The following is a 17,546-nucleotide window of genomic DNA, read 5'->3' as shown; positions in this document are numbered from 1 at the left end:
AAACCGGCGAGGCAAGCACAATCCTCTACCAACGTACATCTCTAGGATGCCCCTCAACCCCCTCTCAGTGTTTACCACACACCCATAAGCGCACACGCACACACAGACACACACACACACACACACACACACACACACACACACTCAGTTCCCCGTCCTCGGTGGGGGGTTCTGGGACTCTAATGCTGACCCCTTGCTCTCCGCCACCCCTTCCTCCACCCCTCCTGCCACCCTTGGGTGCGGGGAACTTCCTGCTTCCCCACACCCGTCAGAAAGGCAACAGACAATCTAGTTCATGTTCTCAAATAGGTAAATGTTTGGGTATACACTCTGAATAATTACTCGTGTAATTATAATATGTGTCTACTGCTGTTACAGGGGAGCTCGGTGATAATAATAATGATTAACATGTACCTGGCGCTCTTCTAGATGATTTGCATGAATGAACTAATGTATTATTTACAAGGCATTTGAAGCCTAGACCAGTGTAATCCCTGCTTTAATGAGGGCACTGAGATGACTTGCCCAAGGACAGACGAGTAAATTACCAGCAGAAGCAGGAGCAGAAGCAGGACTGAGGCTCCAAAATCTACTTACCTAGGCTCCAAAATAATCTCGACTACTTTCACGCAGACAGGATGCAGCCCTCGTAGGTTTGCATAAAATATAAATAAACATGAAAATGAAAAAGTACCGCAGGCACGCAGTAAGGTAGAACGCATTCAGCAAAGAGTAAGATACATGACGTAACTGGAACTCAGGTTGTGAGAGCGAAATGTCAGAGCACGAAGCTCAAAAAGGAGTCTGGGGCCAGACCCCAAAGGGCTGAGTTCACTGCGGTGAAGAGATTAGGATGTACCCTGCACACATCTGGTGAAGGACAGCTTGAAGACAAGTGACACGGACAATGTATTTTTAGAAAGGAGCGTCTGGCAGCACTTTGAAGAATGAACAAGGGACAAGCAAGACTGGTATCGGGCAATCATTTGAGAATCTGCTTGTTGATTAATTCTTTCAGCAAAGGTGAGGTGGTCTATACACCAGGAGTTAATATGAAATATTACAGATCAAAAAAAAAATGGATTGAACATGGCATCTGGGGCTCACAAGTTAGGGCACATGACCAAATGTGGACAAGTATACAAGCTTAATAAATACCCTAGTAGAGGCATATACAAAATACTCAGGTGCTGCAAACTCTTAATTCTTCGTCCTGGAGAGGACATGAAAGGTTCTCTGACCTGGGTGCCAAGCCAAGTTCCGTGGAAGCTAGAAACGCTTGGAACACGGTTAACATTCCTTTAAGTCTGACAATAAAACTGTGGATCCCATGCACCCGGTATACCACAATTTCTTAATAAAAATTAAATATTTTGTGGATTTGCAAACTAGGTATCTTAGCTGACCATGATTGTTGTACAGTGAAAAGGGTCTTCGCGGACTTTGCTTTAGAGTGTTGTTTTTACTCCCAGATGAAAAGTTATCCCTGTATTCTATTGATTTTAAGACTCAGAGGAGACGGAAGCTATTAGGCATCAACTGTGAACAAATACAGACCCTGTCCTCAGGGAGCATAGAGATATCTCTGCAGAAACCTTGTTGCAGAGGAAACACGATGGCATAACAGTATCTACATAAATGGCCTTGTAAAAGCAACCAGTTCAGGTAAGTGACTCAGTTGGGTCTGACTCTTTGTGATCCCATGGACTGCAGCATGCCACGCTTCCCTGTCCTTCACCATCTCCCAGAGTTTGCTCAAACTCATGTCCGTCGAGTCAGTGATGCCATCCAACCATCTCATCCTGTGTCATCCCCTTCTCTTCCTGCCTTCAAGTAACAAAAGGCAATAAGCAGAGTCTAGAGAACCCAGGAATAGAGAGGATAGGTAGAGAAAGGAATTTAGAGATAGAAAGAACAGAATTGCAAAGAACATTCTAAATAGCAGTGCTTGATCTTCTCTGAAGACACTGTCTTCACAGATGTTGGAAGGCAGAGTTCACTGTAAGAAGAGAGATACCAGCTCCCCAAATTGTATAATGAGAAGAATGAAAGTGACCCTTTCACTCCGAGTGGTTTTAAATTTTCTCTGTAACCTTCACTGAGTTAAAGGAAATGCTCTTTATACCACACACTAAGAAGTTCAGTCTTTCTCACAGCAAAGAAAACATAGTAACATTTTTAGAGTTCTGTTTGGATACTGTGATTTAAGATGTTTGTTTCCAGAATTAGGGCCCCCTTGTACAGAGTGTGTATTTCCCCACCTGTCACTGGTATACAACTGTGAAATGTCAAAATAACTTGATTGTCACTATCAAATCTGCTATAAAAGATGGACACTTAGGTGTGTGGCCTAAGGTTATACTCTGAAGCAGAGATTCAACGAGGCAGATAGTATTTTTTCATTAAAAATTTGGCAAAGGTTTCAGCCGACAAATATGGAATCGGGAAGTTTATGTACAGTTATTTTATATACGTCTTTTGCAGTCTTCCTGGGCGGTGGTGTACATGTTTGCATTCATATGTTATTATGAATATTAGTGTCTTGATAACAAAGACAGAATTTTCAGCACTGTAAGTTTTTATCCCCTAGATTCATTCTTATACTACTCAAACCCAGAAGGATGGTGTCATTTTCTCTAAAGATACTCTGACCCACTTTAAAGTCCCCCAAATCACTGGCAGACGTTGATGTGTGCCCGGCTTTAACCTTCGAGCTCTCTGGGCTCAGTGTTCTGTGTCCTTCACAAATGACTTCTGTTCTTCAATCACTTTGAACAAAATGACAGCAGAATCAGAATAGTTTAGGGAAATGTTGGCATACCCAAAAGATATTTTTTTTTTCCCTTGGACTGCAAGGAGATCAAGCCAGTCCAACCTAAAGGAAATCAGTCCTGAATATTCATTGGAAGGACTGATGCTGAAGCTGAAGTTCCAATACTTTGGCCACCTGCTTGGAAGAGCCGACTCACTGGAAAAGACTCTGGTGCTGGGAGGGATTGGGGGCAGGAGGAGAAGGGGACGACAGAGGATGAGATGGCTGGATGGCATCACCGACTCAATGGACGTGAGTTTGAGCAAGCTCTGGGAGTTGGTGATGGACAGGGAAGCCTGGCGTGCTGCAGTCTGTGGGGTCGCAAAGAGCTGGACACGACTGAGTGACTAAACGGCAATGGCATCTCAGTTAGTTATGATAAACCTGGGAATGGGGTTTCTCTTTACAAATAGTGAAGAAAACCCCAGAGAAGGCCAGTAAAGTCACATTTTTAAAGTGATGGAACTCGCCTCGTACGAGTACTGGATTTGGACGCAGATCTGCCTGATTCCAGCTCCATGCTGCTCTCCATGAATGGAGTGTGTCATTACTTTACCCTTTCAATAAACGGTTAATATTAAAATATGAATCAAAGGAAATAAGTAGTATTTTTTCTGAACACACTTTCGTTTTTTCTTCCTACTCACTAACTCCAACGTTCAGCCCAACACTCTTAGCTAGTTCAGTGATTCAGTAGATGTTTGTTACTTTTTTTTTAGGTGAAATTTAAGAAATATAAGAACTTCTGAGTATAAAGAACCTAAATATATGTGTAACTAATCCCTGAAGATTATATACATAGCAAAGTTATCTGCTGATGTAAGAGACAGCCAATACTGCTATCATAGTAATTTCTTCTTAAAGCTGCTTCACAGCATTAACTTCACCTAAATTAATCCTTTCCAGAGCTCTTTAATTCTCCTTACTTGGTTGAGTGTATTAAGGTTCATAGTAAATTATCTAATCATGGAGAGTTTTTGTAAAATGATTCGATACTCTACGATTGACACCAATGGTAAAAGCCACAAATAATCTGTTTCTATCTCTGTCTCAATTCCTAAGACTGTGCCAGGACTTTCAAGGCGTTGCATATATTGCTTGCTTTTCCCAAAATATAATTATTCCCTCTCTACATCTGATAAAAAATTCTGCTATTTTTACCATTATACAGAAATGTGATAAATGAATCTTTGAAGATGTATCTGAAGGTGTATTTTAATATATATTTTGCTCCTTTTTAATCTACCCTCCTGATGTTAAAAAAAAAAAAAAAAGCTGTTTGAAAAAATTTAGGAGGTGCATTTAACTGGGAATTATTTTTTTTTTCATTTATTCCACTTCAGAGCATCACTCATTGACTGCTGCAGTTAGGAACACACAAGTCCCGGATAATAAAGGTTAAGTGTGCATAAAGTCGAGATCTGCTTACAACTGACCTTTAGCTGTCTTGTTAGCATTTCTGACAGAAACTTGAAATAAGGTTATTCCATAAAATAATTTGATTCTCCAGTCCCAAGTCCAGATTTGTTATTCAGTAATTATTATATTAATAATATCTTCCAGCTAGATAAAACCTTCAGTATTTGTAATAAACAGCAAGCCATCAAGATAGTGAAAATGTGACAGGTCAATGGAAAGAAATATTGGGTTTGGATTCTCACTCTGTCCCTGCTCAGAATGTGGTCCCAAAAGGTCACTGAGCTTCTCAAATCTTCCGCTTCTCCCCTTAAGAATAGAAAACCTGCCTTGAGTTTAGGTGTCAGACTTGTAGATTAACTTGAACGTAAGTCACCACCGTCGTAAGTTTGTCTGTTCACCCACGAGTATAGTCAGCGTATTCATTTGTTCATGGAAGACCATTCCTGTTTTCCCTTTACACTTGTCAGTAATCTTTTGTAATTGTCTCCATAAAGTCTTATGGGCTGTTAGTTTTATTACTCTGCTTGTGCGCTAAGTCATTTCAGTTGTGTCCAGCTCTTTGCGACCGTATAGACTGTATCCTCTGTCCATGGGATTCTCCAGGCAAGAATACTGGCATGGGTTGCCATTTCCTCCTCCAGGGGATCTTCCCAACCCAGGGATCAAACTCTAGTCTCTTACGTCTCCTGCATTGTCAGGTGTTACCTTGAAGGGTTTATTTGCTTCATTTCTTGCTATTGTGAACATTAAAAATACATAAATTTTAATGGCATATAGGGATACGACTATTTTTAGTTTGCTGATCTTTTATGCAGCAATTTTTCTGAACTCTCTTACTAATTAAACTTGCTTGTAGATTCTCTGGGTATACTATGTGGATAAGCATAACATCCTCAAACAACGAGAGCTTTTTTTCCCACCAATCTTTATACGTATTTTATTTTCAGCATTAGCTTGAATTTCCAGGACAATGCTGAATAGTGATGATGTTTAACAATCTTCTTGTTTCTTTTCTAAGGAATTCAATGAACTTTTCCATAATTTAAATATTCCTAAAATTTCACCATAAAGTATGATATTTGCTGTAGTTTTTTCCTACAGGGTTTTTATTTTTTATTTTTACTGCAGTAAAATAGTGTTTTTATTTTTTAATGAATGATTTTATCAAGTGTTTTATCTGCATCCATTAAAATGATCTTATTTTTCATCCTTTAAAAATTTAAACATGATGTTGAAATATTTTGATATTATTGTAACACGGCCAGTTTGGTCATACTTTTTAACATGCTGTTGAGTTCAATTTGCCTGTTGTTTTATTTTTGATTCAGTGACATTAGACTGTAGCTATTTGATTCTAGTGGCAAGGTTATGCTGGCCTCACATAGTTAGCTGTGTGGTTTTCCTTTATTCTTTATTCTCTAAAGGAGTCTGTATAAATGGGCATTTTTCTGTTCTTTTAAGGTTAAGTAGTCTCATTGTAATTCAATTCTTAACATGCTGTTATTTCTATAAGGATTTTTCCCTTTGATCTATGAGTAATTTAAAAGTGTAAATTTCCAAATATATGGAAGTTAAAAGCTTGGCTGTCTTTTAGTTAATGATTTGTTATTTAATTTTCTTCAAAAAATTTAACACATCACTTTTCACTTTCATTCGTTGGAGAAGGAAATGGCAACCCACTCCAGTGTTCTTGCCTGGAAAATGCCAGGGACGGAGGAGCCTGGTGGGCTGCCGTCTATGGGGTCGCACAGAGTCGGACACAACTGAAACGACTTAGCAGCAGCAGCAACATAGGTATTTCGGAATTTCTTGAGACTTACTTTATGGCTTAGTGTTCATTTACTTTTCTAAACTCTCTCAAGTGTGCTTAGTCGCTCAGTCGTGTCCAGCTCTTTGTGACCCCATGGACTACACAGTCCATGGAATTCTCCAGGCCAGAATACTAGAGTGGGTAGCCGTTCCCTTCTGCAGGGGATGTTCCCAACCCAGGGATTGAACCCAGGTCTCCCGCACTGCAGGCAGATTCTTTACCAGCTGAGCCACAAGGGAAGCCCGTGCTTGTAAAGAATGTGTTTTATCTAATTATTGAAGGCAAGTTTTTATATTATATATCCTTTAAGTAAACCTGTGTCTAAAATTTATGGTCTAAACTTCACATTGAAAAGTAAACAAATTATGATAACAGAAAAACAGAAAAGGAAAGGTAATAACAGGGGAGCCTTGACATATTAAAATCTATTAAACAATTGTGATAATTAAAATAATATTGGTTCATGAATAAAAATTTAAAAAGATCAGTGCAGTAGAATAGAAAGTCAAGAAGTAAATAAATATGGTGGAACAACTAGGTAGCCACTGGAAAAAAGTTGCCACTGGAAGCATACTTCACACCTGTACCAAGAAAAGTTACCAATGCTTTAATGATTTAAAAATAAGGAAAAAAATCATAAAGTACTAAAGTAAACAAGTATAAATTATCTTTTCTAATTGTTTCTATTCTTTCTGCTACAGAATGGAGGAAAACTTTTCTAATAATGACTCAAACTTCAGAACCCATAAAAAAATTAATAAATTCTAAAACAGAAAAATCTTTAAAAAATTGAAACTCCTATCATACATAAAGGATAAATCCCCATAATATAAAAGAGCTCCTAAAGAAAAAGTTCAATGTAAGCTTAAAAAAAAAATGGCGAAGAATGTGAAAGTACAATTCACATAAAAAGACATAAAAATAACTTTCAAAAATATCTTTAAAATGTGATTATTCTCACAGTAGAAGAAATACAAATTAAAATAACAGAAAAATAATGTTTACCTATTTGTTGTTGTTATTCAGTCACTAAGTCATGTCTGACTCTTTGCAACCCCATGAACTGCAGCATGCCAGGATTCCCTGTCCTTTACTATCTCTCCGAGTTTGCTCAAACTCATGTCAGTTGATTTGCTGATGCCATCCAACCATCTCACTGTCTGTCATCCCCTTCTCCTCTTGCCTTCAATCTATCCCAGCATCAGGGGCTTTTCCAGTGAATTGGTTCTTCTCATCAGGTGGCCAAAGTATTGCAGCTTTAGCTTCAGCATCAGTCCTTCCAATGAATCTTCAGGACTGATGTCCTTTAGGATGGACTGGTTTGATCTCCCTGCAGTCCAAGGGACTCTCAAGAGTGTAGTCCAGCACCACAGTTTGAAAGCATCACTTCTTCAGCACTCAACCTTCTTTATTTTGCCTATAATATTGTCAAAAATCAAAGTTTGTTGACTTCCTCTTTGGATTGGCAATGAAGAAACAGGTACTCTCACATATTGCTGATGGGAATATAATTTAGTATTGTCCCTATGAAGCACCACTTGGCAAAATACATAAATACTGCAAATACAGTTTCTCTTCCAGGAATTTCTCCTATATCACACTTGTTATATGTTTTACTGTACCTTTATTTTCCATCTTTTTCTGACATTATATTTTGAGTATACCTCTAATAAACAAATTTGTAGCTGAAGTATATTTTTCCTCTCTTGAGAATCTTTTAACTAGAGAATGTAATCTGTTTACATTTACTATGATTATTTATCTACTTGGATTCATCCTACATATTTTTTTCTCTTCATGTTTTCTCGTGGAGGCAGCTGGGATGTTCAGTCAGCCTTCTGTAATGTTAATAGAGCTTTATGCTAAAGCTGAAACTCTGAGTACTTTGGCCACTTCATGTGAAGAGTTGACTCATTGGAAAAGACCATGATGCTGGGAGGGATTGGGGGCAGGAGGAGAAGGGGACGACAGAGGATGAGATGGCTGGATGGCATCACTGATTCGATGGACGTGAGTCTGAGTGAACTCCGGGAGTTGGTGATGGACAGGGAGGCCTGGCGTGCTGCGATTCATGGGGTCGCAAAGAGTGGGACACGACTGAGTGACTGAACTGAACTGAACTGATGTTCTTGCTTTTGAAAGTTAATTTTATTTCTATTCTTTCCATGTGTATCTTTGCACTTTAATATGCTGAATTAAGTCTAAGGTTAATCATTTTATCCTCATCCCTGTCAATGCAAAGGCCTTACTCTGATGCAGGTCACTTTTGTCTCATCATCTTTATTTCTCCCTCCTAGTGTCTACAGATCCACCTTTAAATCACTGTAATTAATAATTTTTGCATTTTTAAAGTCAATGTTTATTTAGTCTTATCAATGTTTTTGAAAAAATGTATACTGTTATCTCTTCCATCTTGTCTTTGTCCTCAGTTCACTCCAGTTTTTAATAAATGTTATCCTTTGGTTGAAGTGATAACCTTTGGGTTACAATAACAGCAACAACAAATCCAAACAAACAACAACAAACCTTTCGGTCTGTGTCTTGGCCAAATACATTTAATTTGGTTTTATTTTTAAATGGTGATTTAGCTGAGTACTGTATTCAAGATTAACAATTACTGAAACCTTTCAGCACATTGAAACGTTCTTACCCTGCCTCTTGGCTTTTATTTTGTTAGTAAGACATGTAAGTTAAGTCTAATTTCAGTCCTTTATCTATGATCTGCCTTTTTTTACCCTGCCTCCTGGCCTCTATTTTATTAGTTAGACATGTAATTTAAATATAATTTCGGTCCTTTATCTATAATCTGCCTTTTGTTTCTAGTTGCTTTTAAATCTTTTCCTTGACTTTGGAGTTTTATAGTTTTTATCAAAAAGGTGTCTAGATATACATGTTCCATCTGAAAATTCACACTTCTATTTGATTTTGAATGACTCTCCACCATTATTGCTCCAAACCCCCCTTTCTCCATACTCCATCCTCTCTGAAGTCCCATGAGTCAAATGTGGGAGCATCTTGAGTTGGGATTTATCTGTACCTTTTCCATTGCCTCACCCCTGTGCTGATTCTGTGTTGGCCCCTCAGTTCTGTGCTCCAGACCCCTATTCTCTTTTAATCTGGAACCAGTCTATTCTTCAAACTGCTATTGAATTTTAAGGTTAATGATAGTATATATTTTCTGTTAAGCAAATATTAACACTTCCATAATTTGCTTTTATCTGAGCCCCAGAAGTTCCCTTTCCATGGTCTGAAAACATTTTTTTCCCCCTTAATTCCTTGACTTCTTTGGTTAATTCCTTAATTCCTTTGGGTTTCTGTTTCTCAAGTGAAGTTTTTCCCAGCAAGAGCTTTGTCAAATATTAAACTTCTTATTTCCACAAATTTGTGGAAAGAGTTTCTGGTCCTCTTTTCACAAGTAAGACAGCACTTTAAGGGTTCCAGCGAGTGCAGGAGTTTCAGCCTAACTCCCTTCTCTTGCCAAATGCTCTCTTTTCCTAACTCTTGAGATTTTAAAAGCTCATTCTCAGTCTTATGATGTGATCTGTGTCTGACACAACCTAGGGTCGGACACTATCGTCTCTGTGACTCTGGTTTTTGTCTTTATCTCTAGCAGCTGAGGATTTCCTAACTTCAACTTCAAATTAAATGCATTTTGGGTTTTCTTAGACTTTATAACAGTGTAAGGATCCACATTATCCATCCTGTGTGAAATTTCCTTTTTGACACTAAAGAACATTTTTCACATTAAAAGTCTTACTTTTTTAATCATGTACTATGACAGGATTTTAGCTATATATTTGGTATCATTGAGAAAATGTAGTGAAAGCATTAGTCACTCAGCTGTCTCTGACTCTTTGCGACCCCATGGACTGTAGACTGCCAACTCCTCTGTCCGTGGGATTCTCCAGGCAGGAATAGTGGAGTGGTTGCCATTGCTTTCTCCAGGAGATCTTCCCAACCCAGAGATCGAACCCTGCTTCTGCATTGCAGGCGGATTCTTTACCATCTGAGCCACCAGGGGTTCTTCGTCACAAGCACATCCACACACATTTGAAAAAGAGAAGTGCATCTGAGTTTGAAATATGTTATGTCTGTCATCTGTGTTAGTCACTCAGTCATGTCCAACTCTTTGGGACCCCATGGACTGTAGACTGCCAACTCCTCTGTTTGTGGGATTCTCCAGGCAAGAAGACTGGAGTGGGTTGCCATTTACTTCTCCAATATCATCTGTAAACAATGCTTATTCGTAAGATCTCTTGTAGCAGTTTAACAGTTGCCTTTAGGATTGAAAATAGTAAGGTAAAGCTTTATGTTAGAAATTTCATAAGAAGGCTAGATGAGGTCATAATACATTAACAGATAAGTACACCTTTTCGGATTTTTGTGATTCTAAGCAAGATTCTCGCTTATTACCATAGGACTCGTAATAACAGATACTATTAATGATACTTCATTTGCTAATTGAAGCAAGGGTATGGAAAATATAAGAGTAAGTTTTTGATTTGAGTTTTTTTTTTAATGAGACTCATGACCTCATTGGTTTTCTGATCTTGCAGTGCAGCATCACTTCCTTGCGTATTTGTTACGGGGATAAAAAAGAAAAGCATATTTGATAGCAGAGGTGAGGTTAGAATTGTAGCGCTTTTGACTAAAGGTCACCATAAGATTTAGGGATCAACTTGTAGGCTCTATGTGATCTTTAAAAAGTTATAAAACATGAATTTAAAAGAGAGAAATTCTGTGAGTAAAATACTTGATATTTCTAGACTTAATATCCAAGCTGTCATCAATCAATATTTTACCATGAAATTTTATCTGATATGTTCAAAACAGCCCTTGTTCTTTGTCTCATTTCAAACAGCTTTCTTTGAATTCTGGAGTTCTTGAATAAACTTTGAGGAAAAATTCCCAAATTTTATAGTAGTTTGAAAGTTACTATTTTTACAGTAATAGTAAAGAAACATAATTTGTCTGTTATGAAGAAGTTATCTTAAAACTAATTTATATAACTGAAAAAGATTTACTGCTTCATGAATGGTAAAAATGATCTTTTGTAAGTTTAAATGAATAAAAGGAGCCAGCAATTTAAAAGACCTCTAAAGGATAGTAGTTGTCATGTGGCAAATAGACAGGCAAAGATAAATAAGAGATCTACTAATTTATGTCTAGTTTGTTTTAATCTTGCATTATTCTCAATATCTAGATATTTTAGAAAGAAGATCTTGTGTTGTTCCAACATATTAATTATAGAGCCACATTAATATGTTTGTTTCTGATGATACTGTGAAAAACAGAAACTTTTCCTTCTAAAGTTTTAAAGGTAAACAGAACAGCATGTTATTAAACCCTAAATGATTTCTAGTGAAATGAGAAGCAGTGAGAACCCTGTGCTGATTGTCTATTAAAATACTCACAAAGTTGCTGAAATATAAATAATCGCTGCAGTCTTAATGGAGGAAGCATGGCGTTTTATCTGTAGGATACCTAAGGGTATAGAAATGTACGTGCTTCCTCGCGTCACAGGGTCAGCGGTCGACACCAGCGCCTCCGTGCACTCTGCCGTGGTTCCCACCCTCAGCTCCAGATACAGTCATTCATCATCTAGCCTTTGTTCTGCAGCTTAGTATGCTTCTCCAAGAGTTAACCCAGAGGACAGATTCAAAAGGTCAGAAATAAAATTCAAACACTTGCTTACTGAGTATTCACCTATTATGTGCCAAACACCCTTCTAGGCAATGACAAGCTCCGCACACAACGGAACTTAAGAAACTGCGATGAATAAATGATAAAAGCCACCAAAAAAATCAAGCAGAGCAGTAGGCAGTGGTAAGAGGGCCTCGGTGAACTGAAATCTGGATGAAAGGGAGTGGGCAGCGACTGAGAGGTCTGGAAAGGAAGGGAAGGGTGCATTCAGAGAGCGTCTCTAGGAGGAAGGAGAGGGGAAAGAAAGGCACCATCTGTCCAGGGAACAGCACTGCAGAAGGGCAGTGTGGAGGGACGGGAACAACTAGTCAGGGAGGCCCTGGTGGAGCCTCGGTCAGGACTACAGCAGGTCAAGACCCACATGTGCAGAGAAAGGAAGCAGGAAGGAAAAGCCCAGGGAGAAGATTAATTAGAGGCTGTTGCAGTAATCCAGGTAAGGAAGGTTGGTGGCTTAGGCTAAGCGGGTAGTAAATAAAACGGTGGAGAAGTGAGTGAACTAAGCATCTGTTTGGAGATAGAATCAATCTACCTTCTGATGGATTGGATGCAGAATTTGAAGGAAGGAAATCAAGGATGAACCCCAGTGATAAAGGCACGCTGTCAGGAGGCCTGGGGAAGGCATCGTCACGAGATCAACTGTGCCATGCTGATGAGAGCCGCAAAGGGACCGGAGCACTGGGCAGACTGAAGGTCACCGGGGACCTGGGTAAAAGTAAGAGCAGCGAAGCCGTAGGGAAGTGGGTTGAAGCGAGAAGGAGAGTAAAGAAGCACAGACACCTTTATTGTGGAAAACAGTGTGACGGTCGTGTGGTAATGAGAAGGAACTCTTTGGATAAAAAGAAAAATACAGTAGAGCCAAGTCAGATACATCATTTCAAACCAAAACAAATACACAGAGTTCCTGATTGCAAATGGAATGTAAGAATGTTTCCTAAGGCCTAGGCCAAATTCATCTACTGAAACAATGTTATAATGATAAAGAAGAAACCTTAGAAGATATGTAAACAGGAAAGAAAGTTATGTGTAAAAAATCACCCTGTGGCAAGTAGCAACATGTCTAGAGTTTTAAGAAGTTTCCATCCTCAAAACAGGATGGCAAGTTGTTATTGCATTATTAAGACAATAGATCTTAGTGAAATAGACATGCCAAATAATTGATAAACAGGCCAGAAGAAGAACTTCCAAGAGGAGAATTTCTGATATGAAGGAACTGCTGGGATCAATGTGCTTAAAGTGAAGTCGCTCAGTCGTGTCCGACTCTTTGCGACCCCAGGGACTGTAGCCCACCAGGTTCCTCTGTCCATGGGATTTTTCAGGCAAGAATACTAGAGTGGGGTGCCATTGCCTTCTCCAAGGGATGTTCCCGACTCAGGGATCAAACCCGGGTCTCCCACATTGCAGGCGGACTCTGTACCATCCGTGCTAGGAGGAGTTAAAGACGTGGAGATCATCTTTTTTCTTCCTCAATCTCTCTCAGTCTTTCACTCAGGGTTGCTGTCTTTCAGATGCTCTCTTTTCTTTTCCTTCCCTATCCCTTCTCCCTTTGCTTTTCTTTCTTTTTTAAAACTTTCGAAATCATGTGCATCCTTGAAATTTGTCATTTGAATATGCAATGTAAAACAGGAGAGAAAAAAACAAATGCAGCTATGAGGTACTTAGAAAAGATACTCTTAAAATACAGGGAATTCTTCTCATTGCTCTGCTGCAGCTCGATGGTGACTTAAATGGGAAGGAAATCCAAAAAAGAGGGGATACATGTATACGTATGGCAGATTCACTTTGCTGCACAGTAGAAACTAACACAGCGTGCTGAAGCAACTGGGCTCCAATAAAAAATCTAAATAGAATAAAAATAAAAGCTTATCATCAACCCCCATATATATATATAATGTATATTTATATATAATGCTACATGTTATATAAGGATAATATCACAGGAGGAAGAAAGTCAAAGGATAGAAAAAGGTATAGTAGATAAACTAGCGATAGCAAAATTATTATTCAATTAGACTAAGACAAACTGCATTAATAATGATAAAGAAGACAGAGACAAGAGGATAAAGGGAGATTATAATAATGCTGAACTTTGATACAAAAAGCCCAAGAAGTAGTATCATGTCCTGCAGCCAGCCTGCTCGGGTTTGGATCCCAGTTCTATCGCTAACTAGCTGCAAACCTTAGGCAAGTTATTAAGCCTCTCTGTGCCTCAATTTCCTCGTATTGAAAATTGAGATGCCAATCCTACCTACCTTGTAGAGCTGTTGGTCCTCCCAGCCAGCTCAGTGGTAAAAAATTGACCCTTAGTGCAGGAGACATGGGAGACAAGTTCGGTCCCTGGGTCAGGCAGATCCCCTGGAGGAGGAAATGGCTACTCACTCCAGTATTCTTGCCTTGAGAATCCCATGGACAGAGGAGCCTGGAGGGCTACAGTCCAGGGGATCGCAAAGAGTCACACGTGACTGAGCGACAGAGCATGTTATGAGGATTAAGTGAACTAATACACATAAGTATTCACAGTAGTGTCTGGTACCATAAAATGACATTTTTATTGGTGCTATTGTTGATGTTGGAGTCGTTGCTCCAAATCATACCAAAAAAAAAAAAAAAAATCAACAAAATTCCAAGGAAAAATGGGCATGTCAGTTATCTTAGTAGGGTATTTTTAACTCACTTCTATAAGATAAATACATTTTTTAAATGTTAGAGAAAGCTGTAACATAGATGCAATGAAATATTTATACAGGCTATTTTATGTTTAAAGACATCACACACCAAAATGTAAATAAAAGAGTCCATATAATGAAACTACAAAATTGAAAGGAAAAAGTAAGTGAAAAGTAACATTCAGAGATCAAAAATTAAGATGACAGACATTAACCAGACATATTAAAATACAAAGTCTTAGCTCATACTAAAGTACAAAATGTAATGATTTGCTCCTTTATAAGAGATATGTAAAAAGCAACAATGGGTTTAAAAAGACTTAGCAAAAAATTAAAAAAATATAGTACAGGTGACACATTATAAAATTAGGTTACAAGGTAAAACTGTAGACACAACACTGTACTTTTTGGAGCTGAATGATGCATTGATTTTTTTTAATTGTGAAAAACAGCACTCTAAAATATTTTCAAATACACAAAAATCCTTGAGAAGTTTAGTATTAAATACAAACTTCATAAACTTTTACTATGAATAAAGCAAATTTTACAATCTTCCAAGCAATACCAAATAAAATTTACATCTTACTTAATTGGAAGCTGGGTGCTTTCATAAGGACTTGGAAACTGGGGAAATTTGCACCTCTTCGTGGGAACACTGCATCCTTTGCCTGTAGGTGTGTTATACCCACAATCCTAGCCTACTGGCTTCTGTCCATCCGTGATCTCACCACCCCGTCTGTCACCTGCGGTACTAAGTCAGGTCATGGATACGCCATGCAGTAGATCAAATTTACGCGTGAACGGCTCCCCATCGCACCATCTCTTTTCTCTCTTCTGGAACTTTTGTTCCCGTTCCTTTTGGTGCTTGATACAACTGCAAAGGTCTGGACAGGAGGTCATGTAGACATTATTGAGAGTGAAGTATATAGAGGTGGAAAAGAGATATATCTCTGCCCCCAGAAGAAACAGAGGGGAGATTTGGAATATTTTAATTTCCATGTGTCAGTGGTCTATTTAAGTTCAGCCCCATGTCTGTCTTTCCCATTTTTTCTCGAAGGCCCCAACATTCTTCTTGACATCCAGCTCCAGGAGACGTTCATGGGATCATATTTTACCCCTCACTTTCATATTTTCCAGGTCCTGAAAAGACATATCTCATAAGATATATTAATGTACAATTAGATTCTTGTTTTTAGAAATTCAGATGCTAATCTCTTTCTTCTCAGCTGTTTTTTTCCCCCATTTTAAATCTTTTCAGTATACATACCATGGACTTCTTGAACCCCTTTTCAATATTGCCTTTGTGCCAAATGGTAAAAAAAAATTAACCTAGGACCCCCCCCCCTCCCCTGCAAAATACTAAAATGCTCCCAATGTAGATGATGATTTTAATCTGGTAAGATTTAAATAGCGATGATTTTATTTTTTTTTTTTTAATTTTATTTTATTTTTAAACTTTACATAATTGTATTAGTTTTGCCAAATATCAAAATGAATCCGCCACAGGTATACATGTGTTCCCCATCCTGAACCCTCCTCCCGGCTCCCTCCCCATTCCATCCCTCTGGGTTGTCCCAGTGCACCAGCCCCAAGCATCCAGTATCATGCATCGAACCTGGACTGGCAGCTCGTTTCATACATGATATTTTACATGTTTCAATGCCATTCTCCCAAATCTTCCCACCCTCTCCCTCTCCCACAGAGTCCGTAAGACTGTTCTATACATCAGTGTCTCTTTTGCTGTCTCGTACGCAGGGTTATTGTTACCATCTTTCTAAATTCCATATATATGCATTAGTATACTGTATTGGTGTTTTTCTTTCTGGCTTACTTCACTCTGTATAATAGGCTCCAGTTTCATCCACCTCATTAGAACTGATTCAAATGTATTCTTTTTAATGGCTGAGTAATACTCCATTGTGTATATGATGATTTTAACCTCATTTCTAGATTACAGACAGGGCAGCATACTTCCGGTCATTAGATGAGCTGGTTAAGAAAACCTTCCTGAAGTTCTGAAGACCTTACTTCTCCTAAGTTGGTGACAGCTTCTCAGCTGGCCCAGCCACGCTTTGCCTCACTTTTGTTTTCACATGACATTTTTTTTTTCTCTCTCTCTTTCCTTTCAGGTAGAAATTGAGAAGCTGGATTACCATCATTATCTGCCTCTGTTTTTTGATGGGCTCTGTGAAATGACATTTCCCTATGAGTTTTTCGCTCGGCAAGGAATCCACGACATGCTGGAACACGGGGGGAACAAGATTCTTCCTGTCATTCCACAGCTCATTATCCCGATAAAAAGTAAGTGAACAGGTGAAAAAAAGCATCACTCAGTTTATATGCTGCCACTTACTGACAACTCGCTAATTAAGCAATAAAACCCAACAGACTGAGGTTTATCCCCAGGTTTTGCAGGAATTTTTATAAAGTGACTTTCGGGGCCAGAAACTCCAGATCTCCTAACGTGTCCCATCAGGGCTCCTCAAGTCCCAGTGGCCAGGCCCGGCCCCCGCAGGCCCCCAGACTCTGCCTGCCCCTCGGCTGCCAACCTGCCCCACTGCGGATGCTCCAGCTTTTGGCATGCTGCTGAGTGAAAGCGGGGGTCGGTGCCCCTGAGCAGCTCAGGGGCAGAGGAAAGCCCGCCCCTGCCTAGCCAGGGCCGCCCCAGGCATTTCACCCACTGGATCTGGGCCTGGCCGCCCCATGGCACACGGAATGAGCAAGTCCGTGCTTCCCCACCCCTAGTTCCACTCACTCGCGGCTCCAGGATGGACCACTGCCCAGGTTGATGGGCAGGACGCCTGCCTGGTCTCCTGGATACAGGACACCCCCCACCCCCTCACCGTCTCAGGGGTAAGTCTTGCCGTGTGGTTTGACAGAAACAAGAACAAGATAGTTCAGGACGGGGTCGTTTATTTCCCACAGTCTGGATTACTTAATCTGATCCATGGCCACTGTTTTATTGATTTCACTAAAGTGGCATTAGAATTCCCTATTTTGGGGCAGTGCTTCCATCACTGCTTAAATCAAGTCAGCTTAAAAACTTGCTCTCGTGTCTTCCTCTAAGAGATCCGTGACTGACCACTCCCAATTTCCACCAAGACATAGAAAGTGAAGCCAAACAAGAGGGCCGTGCAGC

At 39.3% G+C, this 17,546-nt stretch overlaps 1 protein-coding gene across 2 annotated transcripts in view; it reads left to right on the top strand.

Moving 5' to 3' along the window:
* PACRG (parkin coregulated) overlaps window positions 1-17,546 on the top strand; it is a 547,563-nt gene that overhangs the window by 273,270 nt on the left and 256,747 nt on the right. For both annotated transcript variants that reach the window (XM_025294972.2, XM_025294973.3), the window contains exon 3: window positions 16,537-16,708. In XM_025294972.2, coding sequence (XP_025150757.1) covers window positions 16,537-16,708 — 172 coding nt within the window. The remainder of the gene's footprint in view (window positions 1-16,536; window positions 16,709-17,546) is intronic.

Source organism: Bubalus bubalis, chromosome 10 (genome assembly GCF_019923935.1).
Source record: "Bubalus bubalis isolate 160015118507 breed Murrah chromosome 10, NDDB_SH_1, whole genome shotgun sequence".
Taxonomy (NCBI): Eukaryota; Metazoa; Chordata; class Mammalia; order Artiodactyla; family Bovidae; genus Bubalus; species Bubalus bubalis.
This window is presented reverse-complemented; position numbering and strand designations above follow the sequence as displayed.